At 48.8% G+C, this 14,395-nt stretch overlaps 1 protein-coding gene across 4 annotated transcripts in view; it reads right to left on the minus strand.

Moving 5' to 3' along the window:
* myo16 (myosin XVI) overlaps window positions 1-14,395 on the minus strand; it is a 236,115-nt gene that overhangs the window by 7,324 nt on the left and 214,396 nt on the right. For 2 of the 4 annotated variants that reach the window (XM_034185981.1, XM_034185979.1), the window contains exons 33-34: window positions 14,161-14,316; window positions 13,490-13,575 (exon numbers count right to left, since the gene is read on the minus strand). In XM_034185981.1, the coding sequence (XP_034041872.1) occupies window positions 13,490-13,575; window positions 14,161-14,316 (242 nt within the window). Of the gene's footprint in view, window positions 1-2,489; window positions 2,596-13,489; window positions 13,576-14,160; window positions 14,317-14,395 lie in introns of all 4 variants that reach the window. The other 2 variants (XR_004564741.1, XM_034185980.1) reach the window with 2 other exon arrangements.

Below are 14,395 nucleotides of genomic sequence, written 5' to 3' on the forward strand. Positions count from 1 at the left end.
TAAAACTGATGAGATGATGTTTTATGAAAGCAGCAGTTTTCAAGACACTTTTCTCCATAGACCCTCTTGTATTTTTGGACAAATGCTCATTATTGCAGACAAATGAGGTGACTTCACTGAAAAGAGCAGGAAGATTAATAGAAACTACCAGACCGAAAATGTACAAATCTGCCTGAAAATTTCAATAAGTTTGGACTATGTTGTGCCGGAATCAAATGGCACAATATTCCACCCCAAAATCAAACCTGTGAGCATTAAACACTCACCTGCTGTAAACTTGAAAACCTGGCTGTAAAGAGCAGATAGTTTTGGGCCAAAATGCCTCAGCAGGAGGTGGAAGCTTTAATGTGCATGAAGCAACACAAACTCCTCCTTGTCAGATCAACAAGTCGTGTATGTAAAATACTGAGCATGCGGAAATGGTTTATTGTGTGGGGTTTTTGTCTATCACTGTTTTGATTCATATCTCTGCCAAGAAGGTTATTGTTTTCATTCCTATTTGTCTGTTTGCTTTCAGCAGGATTTCTCCAAACCTAACAAAGTGATGACACATTAAATCCCTGTTTTCTGGATTTTCAGATGTTTAATTTGAGATTTTTGTGCAATTGTTGTAGTGTATTTTTTTTATTATTGCCATTTATTGTTTTATCATTCTTTCATTTTGTTTAGTGGATAGATTAATGGAATAGTCCTATATACACTCAACAAAAATATAAATGCAACACTTTTGGTTTTGCTCCCATTTTGTATGAGATGAACTCAAAGATCTAAAACTTTTTCCACATACACAATATCACCATTTCCCTCAAATATTGTTCACAAACCAGTCTAAATCTGTGATAGTGAGCACTTCTCCTTTGCTGAGATAATCCATCCCACCTCACAGGTGTGCCATATCAAGATGCTGATTAGACACCATGATTAGTGCACAGGTGTGCCTTAGACTGCCCACAATAAAAGGCCACTCTGAAAGGTGCAGTTTTATCACACAGCACAATGCCACAGATGTCGCAAGATTTGAGGGAGCATGCAATTGGCATGCTGACAGCAGGAATGTCAACCAGAGCTGTGCTCGTGTATTGAATGTTCATTTCTCTACCATAAGCCATCTCCAAAGGCGTTTCAGAGAATTGGCAGTAAATCCAACCAGCCTCACAACCGCAGACCACGTGTAACCACACCAGCCCAGACCTCCACATCCAGCATGTTCACCTCCAAGATCGTCTGAGACCAGCCACTCAGACAGCTGCTGAAACAATTGGTTTGCATAACCAAAGAATTTCTGCACAAACTGTCCAGAAACCGTCTCAGGGAAGCTCATCTGCATGCTCGTCGTCCTCATCGGGGTCTCGACCTGACTCCAGTTCGTCGTCGTAACCGACTTGAGTGGGCAAATGCTCACATTCGCTGGCGTTGGCACGTTGGAGAGGTGTTCTCTTCACGGATGAATCCCGCTTCACACTGTCCAGGGCAGATGGCAGACAGCGTGTGGTGGCGTTGTGTGGGTGAGCGGTTTTCTGATGTAATGTTGTGGATCGAGTGGCCCATGGTGGTGGTGGGGTTATGGTATGGCAGGCGTCTGTTATGGACGAAGAACACAGGTGCATTTTATTGAAGGCATTTTGAATGCACAGAGATACCGTGACGAGATCCTGAGGCCCATTGTTGTGCCATACATCAAGAACATCACCTCATGTTGCAGCAGGATAATGCACGGCCCCATGTTGCAAGGATCTGTACACAATTCTTGGAAGCTGAAAATGTCCCAGTTCTTGCATGGCGGCATACTCACCGGACATGTCACCCATTGAGTATGTTTGGGATGCTCTGGACCGGCGTATACGCCAGCGTGTACCAGTCCTGCCAATATCCCCAGCAACTTCGCACAGCCATTGAAGAGGAGTGGACCAACATCCACAGGCCACAATTGACAACATGATCAACTCTATTCGAAGGAGATGTGTTGCACTGCATGAGGCAAATGGTGGTCACACCAGATACTGACTGGTATCCCCCCCCCAATAAAACACAACTGCACCTTTCAGAGCGGCCTTTATTGTGGGCAGTCTAAGGCACACTTGTGCACTAACCATGGTGTCTAATCAGCATCTTGATATGGCACACCTGTGAGGTGGGATGGATTATCTCAGCAAAGGAGAAGTGCTCACTATTACAGATTTAGACTGGTTTGTGAACAATATTTGAGGGAAATGGTGGATATTGTGTATGTGGAAAAAAGTTTTAGATCTTCGAGTTCATCTCATACAAAATGGGAGTAAACCAAAAATGTTGCGTTTATATTTTGTTGAGTGTATGAACTTTTCACAGCCAAGCTTCAAGCGTGCAGGAGATTGTTTTACTCAAAGATTTACACACGGCTTATAGAGACATGAGATACGGGTTCCGCAATCTCACACTGGGTCCCGCCACGGAGCTTGAAAAACACTGCTACAGAGGGTGGAGAGCAGCGTGGGATGGGACACACTCACCACATCCCTACATGTGGACAGGGCCTCCAGAGAACACCCCCCGCCCCGCCTCGCTGCATTAGAGGGCCGCCCCCGCACCGAACGGAGAGAAGTTGAGATGAGCCCTCTGCAAGATAAAGCAGTGTCAGACACACTTTTCAGAATCAGACAGCGAGGGGAGGAGAGGGAAAGAAATTCTGTTAGATGAGAACAGCCTCACAGCTCAGACATTCTGAGGAGAAACCTTGGAAGACCAGACTATTACATTAGCACCAAGAATGTGCTTCATACGTTATCAACCGGTGAAAGAAAACTGAGCTGACCTCGAACACAGTGTGCTGGTAAAACAGTGTATTTGCGGCCTGTCCACCCACACAGACAGGGGCTTCAGAGCGACGCCCCGCGCGTTAAGTCCGGCGGTGGCAACAGGGGCACATCATTTAGCCCACTGGTGACACTTGGAGTCAGCACAAGCTGTGCTTTGTGATCTGTGGTGCTACTAACTTCTGCATGGTTCATCCTGAGCTGCTGAAATGGGATCACTGTGTACTTTTACTTATTGCTGTGCTTCGTGCACCAGCGACCTTCAGCGATGAAGCTTTATCGGTCTCGCGGTGGTGAAAGTTTCTTTCAGCCTGGAGTTGGCTGGCATGGGAAAAACACAGAGAGAGTACAGGTATCCTGCAGAAAAACAGCCTCCGGGTGAAAGAGGAACATTAATTATGGTTGTGACAGATGAGCCCCTAAATGAATAAGGACGCGGAGATAAAGAATAGAATTACCCTTTTTCAGTATGGGAGGAGTTTGATCACACGTGTCTGTCTATCAGCATGTAAACAGCTGGATGTATTTTTTTTTAAAAAGGGTTCTTTTGGAATGCTACAAGGTCATGTTTAAAATTTTTGAAATGTTTCCTCCTGTTGCGGCCTCAAGGCTACACAAGCTACGTTGTCACTGTGGGTGGTTCGGTGCTTCTCCGTCATCTGCCTGGTATTCAAAGAGGAATGACGGCTATGCAAATTGTGAAAAAAAGAGAGATTTGTTGACCAAACTACATGGAATAACCCATTTGGATCTGCCTGACAAATAATTATACCTGTCACTATGACTGAAATAGTGCTGACTTTAGCCTTAATGTGAAACTCATTTGTTCTGGATGCACATTCATAAACCATCCAGCAGGTGACAGTGTTCAGCATGTCTTCCTTTTGATATGGACTCGAGAGCGATGTTTCAATACAGGTTTTGAAATGTTCCTGAACATTCTTTCAAGTTCTCCGTCACTAATTTGCAGGACAAACAAAAGGTTTTGGCACCATCCGCAGCCAAACATTCTATCCATTCTTTAATTTTTGTTCTGCATTCTACTGTATTACTCCTCCTGCAGTGGGCAGGGCTTCATATTTCTCCCTGTAATTTCTAGCTTAAAGCCACTGTCATGAAGGTGGCTGCTGGTGCACACTGCCCACCCAACTTGGCGACTTGGGCAGGTTTCAGCAGGTGGCAGTTGAAGTACATGTAAGATAACCTGGAGCAGTTTGTAATTTTCCGTAATCCAACCAACATCCATTAACCATTCAGCAGTTGGCAAAATGAGATGATTGGGAAGGACTATTAACAATTGTGTAGTATTTTGCTGTCCAGCTGAACTGCTAGGAGGCTAGTTACTTTACAATTGGAGGTTTAAATTTATAGAAGAAAATATACACCATCGAGTTCATTGAACTTTATTTGAACCAAGTGCTATGTTGTTTTTTGAAATTCAAATATATTTCAGGACTTTTCTAGGCTCTATTTTTAGATGTTTTGGGGTCATCTATTCATTTTGGACAAAAAGGGAATCAGCTAATGAATGCATGTATTAAGTAGAATGCAAAACCCAGCTTGGGCAACCTGGCTGATGAGGGGCTGTGGCATTGTGTGGTTGTTTAGCCCGTGACTGTGTCTGCATTTTTTTTGTCCTGAATGGAAAGATGAACCCAAAAACATCTAAAAATACAACCAAAGTTGAAAAAAAATCCCAAATTTCCCTTTAATGGGAAAAACTGTCAGTGTCCTAGTACATATGGACCCATTTGAAGACTGAGTCATCAAAATGTTTTTTGCGTTTGTCAAGACACACAAGACAATTTACACGTGTTCAAACATTTGTACATAATGACACTACTCATTCTCACTGCTCATTCTTGCGTGTACATGTGACCATTTGTGCAGGACATTAAATTCAATCGTGCAACCAAACACCTTCCCCTCAGAGCTGGAGAAAGCTCACATGTCAGCATGTGATGGGATGTTCACACAAGGCCACTTTCCAGCCCGCTCACAATGTCAACAAAAGCCACAACGAAATAAAAGCCTTTGGTGGTTGTTGTCTTTTAATTATGTGTGTCTTTCCGTATGTGTGTGTGGTTGACTGAAAGTTACCATTTATAAAAGAAGGTCACACGTCATTTTCGCTTTCTCCAATTGAAGGCCAACACGTAAAAAGCAGACACACAAATAAAGAGCGTAACGTTACAAATGTTGGGAAAGTGTCAGTACACGGACCCACAACAGGGGGCGCAAATGAACGGACAATGGAGAAAGTCAAATAACAAGGCTTTACTGTTGTGAACGTGCACAACAAATACAACCAATCATGGAAATGGACAACAGTCAATTCACAAAAGTGTCGTGTGGGCAGGCTTGAAGATAGGAGATGCCTCTCCAAGGTAAGACCGGAACAACACGGCTTCCTCCGCCACAGGACCCCGGGAATACTGGAGCCGCCAAGTCCCGAACTCCCAGGTGGCCACTGCCTCCGCGTGTCGGACCTGGTACTGCTGGCGAGGAACAAAGAACAGTTAGATGGGGGCGCGTTTGCACCCAAGACTCCGAACAGCAGGGAAGTTACCTCCACCTCTCGTTGGAACAGTAATCCACAATCTAAGCACTAATCCAAAAGGATACACTCCGTCAGCTTTGATACGTTACCTTTCAGGTAGAAACGATATCTCGGCAATGAGGTGGAGATGCTGTCCTGCTGATATACCCCACTGATGATTGCTGTCAGCTGTCTCAGGTGATGGGTGACAGCTGTCACCTTGGCTGCTCCTGTGAGGCGGCGGCGCCCTCTGGTGCCTGGAGCCCGCACTCCAGGCAGGGCGCCCACTGGTGGTGGTGGGCCAGCAGTACCTCCTCTTCAGCGGCCCACACAACAGGACCCCCCCCTCAACGGGCGCCTCCTGGCGCCCGACTGGGCTTGTCCGGGTGGCGACGGTAAAAGTCGGCCAGGAGGGCCGGATCCAGGATGAAGCTCCTCTTCACCCAGGAGCGTTCTTCGGGACCGTACCCCTCCCAGTCCACCAGATATTGAAAGCCCCGGCCCATCCGTCGGACGTCCAACAGCCGGCGCACTGTCCAAGCCGGCTCGCCATCGATGATCCGGGCAGGAGGTGGTGCCGGACCGGGTGCACAGAGGGGCGAGGTGTGATGGGGCTTGATCTTTGACACATGAAATACCGGATGGATCCGCAGTGAGGCTGGAAGCCGAAGCCTCACTGCGGCGGGATTGATGACCTTGAGAATCTTAAATGGACCTATGTATCTATCTTGCAGTTTTGGGGAGGCCACTTGCAGGGGAATGCCCTTGGTGGACAACCACACTTCCTGCCCGGGGCGATACGTAGGGGCCGGGGTCCGCCGCCGGTCTGCATGGGTCTTCGCCCTCATTCGGGCCTTCAACAAAGCAGAACGGGCGGCACGCCACACCCGACGGCACTTCCGCAGGTGGGCCTGGACCGAGGGCACACCGACCTCTCCCTCAACCACCGGGAATAGTGGGGGCTGATACCCCAAACACACCTCAAAGGGGGAGAGGCCGGTGGCTGATGACACTTGACTGTTGTGGGCGTACTCGATCCAGGCCAGATGAGTACTCCAGGCCGCCGGGTGCGCGGCTGTCACACAACGTAGTGTTTGCTCCATTTCTTGATTAGCCCGCTCTGCTTGCCCGTTGGTCTGGGGGTGATACCCGGATGAGAGACTGACCGTGGCCCCCAGTTCCCGGCAGAAGCTCCTCCAGACGTGTGAGGAGAACTGGGGACCGTGATCGGAGACGATGTCTGATGGTATCCCATGCAGGCGGACGACGTGGTGGACCAGGAGGTCCGCTCTCTCCTGGGCCGTTGGGAGCTTCGGGAGGGCCACGAAGTGGGCCGCCTTGGAGAATCGGTCCACTATCGTGAGGATGACGGTGTTTCCCTGGGACGGCGGGAGGCCCGTGACAAAATCCAGGCCGATGTGGGACCAGGGGCGATGAGGCACGGGCAGCGGCTGTAGCAGTCCCGGAGCCTTGCGATGGTCGGCCTTGCCCCTGGCGCAGGTGGTACAGGCCTGGATATAGTCCCGGACGTCGGCCTCCAGGGACGCCCACCAGAAGCGCTGCCGGACAACTGCCACGGTTCTTCGCACCCCTGGATGACAGGAGAGCTTAGAGCCGTGACAGAAGTCCAGGACTGCAGCCCGTGCCTCTGGTGGGACGTAAAGTCTGTTCTTTGGTCCAGTCCCGGGGTCCGGGCTTCGTGCCAGGGCCTCCCGGACGGTTCTCTCTACGTCCCAGGTGAGGGTGGCCACGATAGTGGACTCCGGGATGATGGGTTCCGGTGGATCCGACAACTCCGTTTTGACCTCGTCTTCGTGTACCCGGGACAAGGCATCCGATTTCTGGTTCTTGGTCCCGGGCCGGTAGGTGATGCGGAAGTCAAAACGGCCGAAGAACAGTGACCAGCGGGCTTGCCTGGGATTCAGCCGCTTGGCGGTCCTGATATATTCCAGGTTCCACTCTTCAAGAGCCTCTTTCACCGCAAGGAGCTCTCGATTGCCGACGTCATAGTTCCGTTCGGCTGGGGTCAACCTGCGGGAAAAATAGGCACACGGGTGAAGGACCTTATCGGTCTTCCCGCTCTGGGACAGCACGGCTCCTATCCCTGAGTCCGAGGCGTCCACTTCAAGCACTAACTGGGGACTAGGATCGGGCTGCACCAGAATAGGTGCAGACGAGAAGCGCCGTTTCAACTCCTTGAATGCGGCATCGCACCGATCCGACCAGGTGAAGGGGACTTTTGGTGAGGTCAGGGCTGTCAGGGGGCTAACTACCTGACTGTAGCCCTTAATGAACCTCCTGTAGAAATTAGCAAAGCCTAGGAACTGTTGCAGCTTCCTACGGCTTGTGGGTTGGGGCCAGTCTCTCACCGCCGCAACCTTGGCCGGATCAGGAGCGACGGAGTTGGAGGAGATGATGAACCCCAGGAAGGACAAAGAGGTGCGGTGGAACTCACACTTCTCGCCCTTCACAAACAGCCGGTTCTCCAACAACCGCTGCAGGACCTGACGTACATGCCGGACATGAGTCTCAGGATCCGGAGAAAAGATGAGTATATCGTCTAGATAGACGAAGACGAACCGGTGCAGGAAATCCCGCAAGACATCATTAACTAATGCTTGGAACGTCGCGGGGGCGTTTGTGAGGCCGAACGGCATGACCAGGTACTCAAAGTGACCTAAGGGGGTGTTAAATGCCGTTTTCCACTCGTCTCCCTTCCGGATCCGAACCAGATGATACGCATTTCTAAGATCGAGCTTGGTGAAGATTTGGGCTCCATGCAGGGGTGTGAACACCGAATCCAACAGGGGCAACGGGTATCGGTTGCGAACCGTGATCTCGTTCAGCCCCCTATAATCAATGCATGGACGAAGTCCGCCGTCTTTTTTGCCCACAAAAAAGAAACCTGCGCCCATCGGGGAGGTGGAATTCCGGATCAACCCGGCGGCTAATGAGTCCCGGATGTAGGTCTCCATTGATTCGCGCTCAGGCCGGGAGAGGTTGTACAGCCTGCTGGACGGAAACTCACTGCCCGGAACCAAATCAATGGCACAATCATACGGACGGTGGGGGGGAAGTGTGAGCGCCAGATCCTTGCTGAACACGTTGACAAGGTCGTGGTACTCCACCGGCACCGTCCCCAGATTGGGCGGGACTCTGACCTCCTCCTTAGCTTGGGAGCCGGGAGGAACCGAGGAACCTAGACACACCTGATGGCAGGTCTCGCTCCACTGAACCACTACCCCGGACGGCCAATCAATCCGGGGATTGTGCTTCAACATCCAGGGAAATCCTAAAACCACATGGGAGGTGGCCTGAGTCACAAAAAACTCGATCACCTCCCGTGTGATTTCCTGACACCACCAGAGTTACAGGTGGTGTCTTATGTGTGATTGGAGGGAGTAGGGAGCCATCTAGTGCTCGAACCTGCACAGGCGGGGTAAGCGCCACCAGAGGGAGCCCTATCTCCCTGGCCCATCTGCTGTCCAGCAGATTCCCCTCAGAGCCCGTGTCCACCAGTGCTGGGGCCTTCAGGGTTGAGTCCTCATACAGGATCGTAACTGGGAGTCGTGTGGCAATGTGGGTGTGTCCCACGTGAATGTCTCGGCCCACCCCTAGCCCAGTTTCTAGGGGCGGGCGTTGGAGTTTTAACCGCTCGGGGCAGTCTCTCATATGGTGCTCTATTGCACCACAAACAAAACAAGCTCCGTGGGCCCGTCTCCTCTGTGCATCTGGTGCCCTAAATGTTGCCCTACTCGTGTCCATAGCTTCGTCAGCAGGGGGAGCTGTGGCCCCACGGAGCGCAGGGGCCGTGGAGCGTGGGGAAGGCGGAGCGCGGTCGGAACTGGAAGGGAGAGGGACGGCGCGTGCCCGGCCACGCCCTTCGTCTCGTTCCCGCCGACGTTCTTCTAATCGGTTGTCTAACCGTATGACAAGATCGATGAGCCCATCTAAATCCCGCGGTTCGTCCTTAGCCACCAGGTGCTCCTTAAGAACCAAAGACAGTCCGTTTACAAAGGCGGCGCGGAGGGCAGTGCTATTCCAGCCGGACCTCGCAGCCGCAATGCGGAAGTCGACTGCATAGGCAGCTGCGCTCCGACGCCCCTGTCTCATTGACAGCAGCACGGTTGAAGCGGTTTCGCCTCTATTAGGGTGATCGAACACGGTTCTGAGCTCCCTTACAAACCCATCGTATGTCAGAAGGAGCCGTGAATTCTGCTCCCAGAGCGCTGTAGCCCAAGCGCGTGCCTCACCGCGAAGCAGGTTTATTACATAAGCTACTTTACTAGCATCGGTCGCGTACATGACGGGACGCTGTGCGAAGACGAGCGAGCACTGCATGAGAAAATCTGCGCACGTCTCCACACAGCCTCCGTACGGCTCTGGGGGGCTTATGTATGCTTCCGGGGAAGGTGGGAGAGGTCGTTGAACAACCAGTGGAACGTCTATGTTACGCACAGGATCTACGGGAGGGAGAGCCGCAGCGGCGCCCGGAGGGCGCGCTTCCACCTGCGCGGCGAGAGCCTCCACCCTTGCGGTTCAGGAGGACGTGCTGCTCGGTCATCAAATCTAACCGAGTCGTGAAAGCGGTGAGGATCCGCTGCAACTCACCGATTACCCCTCCTGCGGATGCCTGCGCGTCCTGTTCTTCCATTGGCCGTTCAACAGCCGGTTGACGCCCCTCGGGATCCATGACGTTGGCCGAGATATCCTGTTGGGAAAGTGTCAGTACACGGACCCACAACAGGGGGTGCAAATGAACGGACAATGGAGAAAGTCAAATAACAAGGCTTTACTGTTGTGAACGTGCACAACGAATACAACCAATCATGGAAATGGACAACAGTCAATTCACAAAAGTGTCGTGTGGGCAGGCTCGAAGATAGGAGACGCCTCTCCAAGGTAAGACCGGAACCACACGGCTTCCTCCGCCACAGGACCCTGGGAATACTGGAGCCGCCAAGTCCCGAACTCCCAGGTGGCCACTGCCTCTGCGTGTCGGACCTGGTACTGCTGGCGAGGAACAAAGAACAGTTAGATGGGGGCGCATTTGCACCCAAGACTCCGAACAGCAGGGAAGTTACCTCCACCTCTCGTTGGAACAGTAATCCACAATCTAAGCACTAATCCAAAAGGATACACTCCATCAGCTTTGATACGTTACCTTTCAGGTAGAAACGATATCTCGGCAATGAGGTGGAGATGCTGTCCTGCTGATATACCCCACTGATGATTGCTGTCAGCTGTCTCAGGTGATGGGTGACAGCTGTCACCTTGGCTGCTCCTGTGAGGCGGCGGTGCCCTCTGGTGCCTGGAGCCCGCACTCCAGGCAGGGCGCCCACTGGTGGTGGTGGGCCAGCAGTACCTCCTCTTCAGCGGCCCACACAACAACAAAAGGAAAAAAAAAAAAAGAACAAAAACCGTAGTGGGCATAGCAAACCAAAAAGTGATCTTAGATAACAGCCCGCTAAGTGAAAAGTGAACTGCGATAACGCTAAATCAGTAAACCGCTAAAAAAAAAAAAAAAAAATTAGCTGAAGCTACTGCGAATTGCTAACATTTATTAGCCTATATGAATTTGGTTAAGTGAAGGAATAGATCTGTAATTAAACACATTTGGATTTGAGGACAGTGTGAGCAAGTGGCTGCCTTTATTCACCCTGTTGAGGTTTCAAATCCTGCAAAATCTCAGAAAAACTTCAAAGAGTTTGACGCCCTGCGAGATGTTGAGAGCTGCACTGAGACGCTCTGATCAGGCTGCACTTTAACCGCTGCACACGGACAACAGCATTAACATCACAACATACATCTCTTTGTAGATTCTGCCTAAAACTCGCGTGAATATATTATCTGGGTTTTTAGACGTTGTTATTGTGTTTGTTTTATGTAAACATGCAAAAAGCTCAGGTTGTTCCTCCATTATTTTCAATGGGAATCTCTGTGAACCACGATCGCTTCCTGTTCAGTCATTCTGAGGGAAACTAAAGTTTGCTCTTTAATGTCCTGCTTATTGTCCTTTACAACACCGTTTGTCCTGTTTGTTCCAGAGTAATATACAACCCCAGTTCCAATTTAGTTGGGACTTTCTGTGAAATGTAAATAAAAACAGAATACAATGATTTGCAAATCCTCTTCAACCTATATTCAATTGAATACACCACAAAGACAAGATATTTAATGTTCACAAACTTTACTGTTTTTGTGCAAATATTTGCTCATTTTGAAATGGATGCCTGCTAGTTCAGGGTCTCTGTAGTCATATTTTGCGTTTCATAATGCGCCATACATTTTCAATGGGCGACAGGTCTGGACTGCAGGCAGGCCAGTCTAGTACCCGCACTCTTTTACTACGAAGCCACGCTGTTGTAACACGTACAGAATGTGGCTTCTCTTGCTGAAATAAGCAGGGACATCCCTGAAAAAGACGTTGCTTGGATGGCAGCATGTGTTGCTCCAAAACCTGGATGTACCTTTCAGCATTGACGGTGCCATCACAGATGTGTAAGTTGCCCATGCCATGGGCACTAACACACCCCCATACCATCACAGATGCTGGCTTTTGAACTTTGCACTGGTAACAATCTGGATGGTCTTTTTCCTCTTTTGTCCAGAGGACACGACGTCCATGATTTCCAAAAATAATTTGAAATGTGGACTCATCAGACCACAGCACACTTTCCCACTTTGCGCCTATCCATTTCAAATGAGCTCGGGCCCAGAGAAGGCGGCGGTGTTTCTGGATGTTGTTGATGTTTGGCTTTCGCTTTGCTTGGTAGAGTTTTAACCTGCACTTGTAGATGTAGCGACGAACTGTGTTAACTGACAGTTGTTTTCTGAAGTGTTCCAGAGCCCACACGGTAAGATCCTTTACACAATGATGTCAGTTTTTAATGCAGTGTCACCTGAGGGATCGAAGGTCATGGGCATTCAATGTTGGTTTTCGCCCTTGCTGCTTACGTGTAGAAAGTTCTCCAAATTCTCTGAATCTTCTGATTATATTATGGACTGTAGATGATGGAATCCCTAAATTCCTTGCAACTGAGTATTGAGAAACATTGTTCTTAATCTGTTGGACTATTTTTTTCACGCAGTTGTTCACAAAGTGGTGATCCTCGCCCCATCTTTGCTTGTGAGCGGCCAAGCCTTTTGGGGATACTCCTTTTATACTCAATCATGACACTCACAATTAGTGTCCTCAGTTCCCTAACGCTTATTGAGTGTTGTTAGAAGGAAAGGTGATGTAACACAGTGGTAAACATACCACTGTCCCAGCTTTTTTGAAATGTGTTGCAGGCATCCATTTCAAATTGCGCAAATATTTGCACAAAACAATAAAATTTATCAGTGTGAACATTAAATATCTTGTCTTTGTGGGGTATTCAATTGAATATAGGTTGAAGAGGATTTGCAAATCACTGTATTTTGTTTTTATTTACATTTTACACAACATCCCAAATTCATTGGAATTGGGGTTGTTTATAAAATGTCTGAAATACAGTTTGTGTTTATTAAATTCCACGCAGATTAAATGTAGCAGGCACGGATTATTTGGAATATTTGTTTTAGCAAGTTTTCAGGGTCTCATGCATGCAGTCTCTTATTAATGTGATGAAAAGCATAAAAAATTACATTTTGGTAGTATAATGTTCATTTGCCATTGTCGTCATGTGGTTTCTGTATGATGTTTAGACTGTAGTGACTCTATGGTGCACAAAGAATTACGGGATATCTCAATAGGACGAATAGAGCCGACATTCACTATCAAATATGGGTTTAAATTTGTATTTAGTTAAGATGAGGCTGTTAATGCTAATTGTTGGCTAATGCAACAGAAAGCCGCACAAGACTTTTCATCACAAAAGTAAGATCACTGGCCAACAAAACGGACCAGCGCACCAAATCTATCTTTAAATCTTAGCGGATTTAAAGTTAGCGTAAATTAATGTAGCAGACGCTAAGTGATCCCCTAATGGCTTTCAGAGTTAGCTGAAAAGCTAATCTGTGAATGAAAAAGTTAACTTTGCTCGTTAGTGCACAAGCGGAATTGTGTCCACTACTGCGAAAAACCCAGAAGGCCGTAATGGACAGTGGTACAGTGAGTTAGACACATTGCATTTGAGTTAAATTCAAATTATCGTCACATAGTTAATGTGTTTACCTGAGTGTGATGACTGTCCAAGTGTCTGTGCAGAGACGTCGAGGTGGACGAGTTTGATTTGCTTTGAATCTCATCCTCCAAAGAACCTGAATACAAAATATGAACACATCACAAAGTAAAGTTGACCGTTGACCATCCTGCTGAAGGTGCTTCCACAAACCCACTAAGGGCCCTATCTTAACTGTTTATAGGGCACAGCGCAAGTGCAGTTGGGGTGTGTCCAACTCCACTTAGATATTTAGAAGAAGTAAGTCCTATACAGACCATGAGGCCCATCAGACTGGTGCTTATGCAGGGATTCCGTAGCATGAACCACATAAGAGTCTACACAACTCCTTGAACTGGACGCCGGTCCAAAACAGGTTACTTCCCCAGCTAAGTACACCTGAGTCGACTGGGACGACGACGCTCACAGGTAGTGAGTTGGACACACTCCAAATATATTTGCACTTCAAACTCTGTGTCACAGACTGTCAGAATATGTGCTGATGTTTTCTGGAACTGCAAACCCGAAATGCAAAAGCACCCACAGCTTACACAAAATTGTGGTATGTGATGTATTTATCACTCTGAACCATGGCATCAATCTGCATGCACAGCGGTGTGAGTCATCTCTGTGGAAATCCGTGAGATGTGAAACCTGACATTAGGTGTACCATACAGGCTGTTACCATTTGGAATCTGGTTGCCATTCTCTACAGGGGCGGGGCTTGAGGAGTGTGGCGAGTGGTTGTTGGCATTCTTGTCCTGCAGTTGCAGAGACGGTGAAGTGGGGGCAGAGCCACATTCTTCCCGCCCCGGCACATTGATGTTAGAATTGAATCCTGCTAGAAAGGGGAAAACGTATAATGTCATTCCTGTGTAATAACATGTGATCTCAAAGTTCAAGCAGTACTGCAAACTGTA

The sequence above is a fragment of the Thalassophryne amazonica genome, chromosome 14, assembly GCF_902500255.1.
Source record: "Thalassophryne amazonica chromosome 14, fThaAma1.1, whole genome shotgun sequence".
Classification (NCBI taxonomy): domain Eukaryota; kingdom Metazoa; phylum Chordata; class Actinopteri; order Batrachoidiformes; family Batrachoididae; genus Thalassophryne; species Thalassophryne amazonica.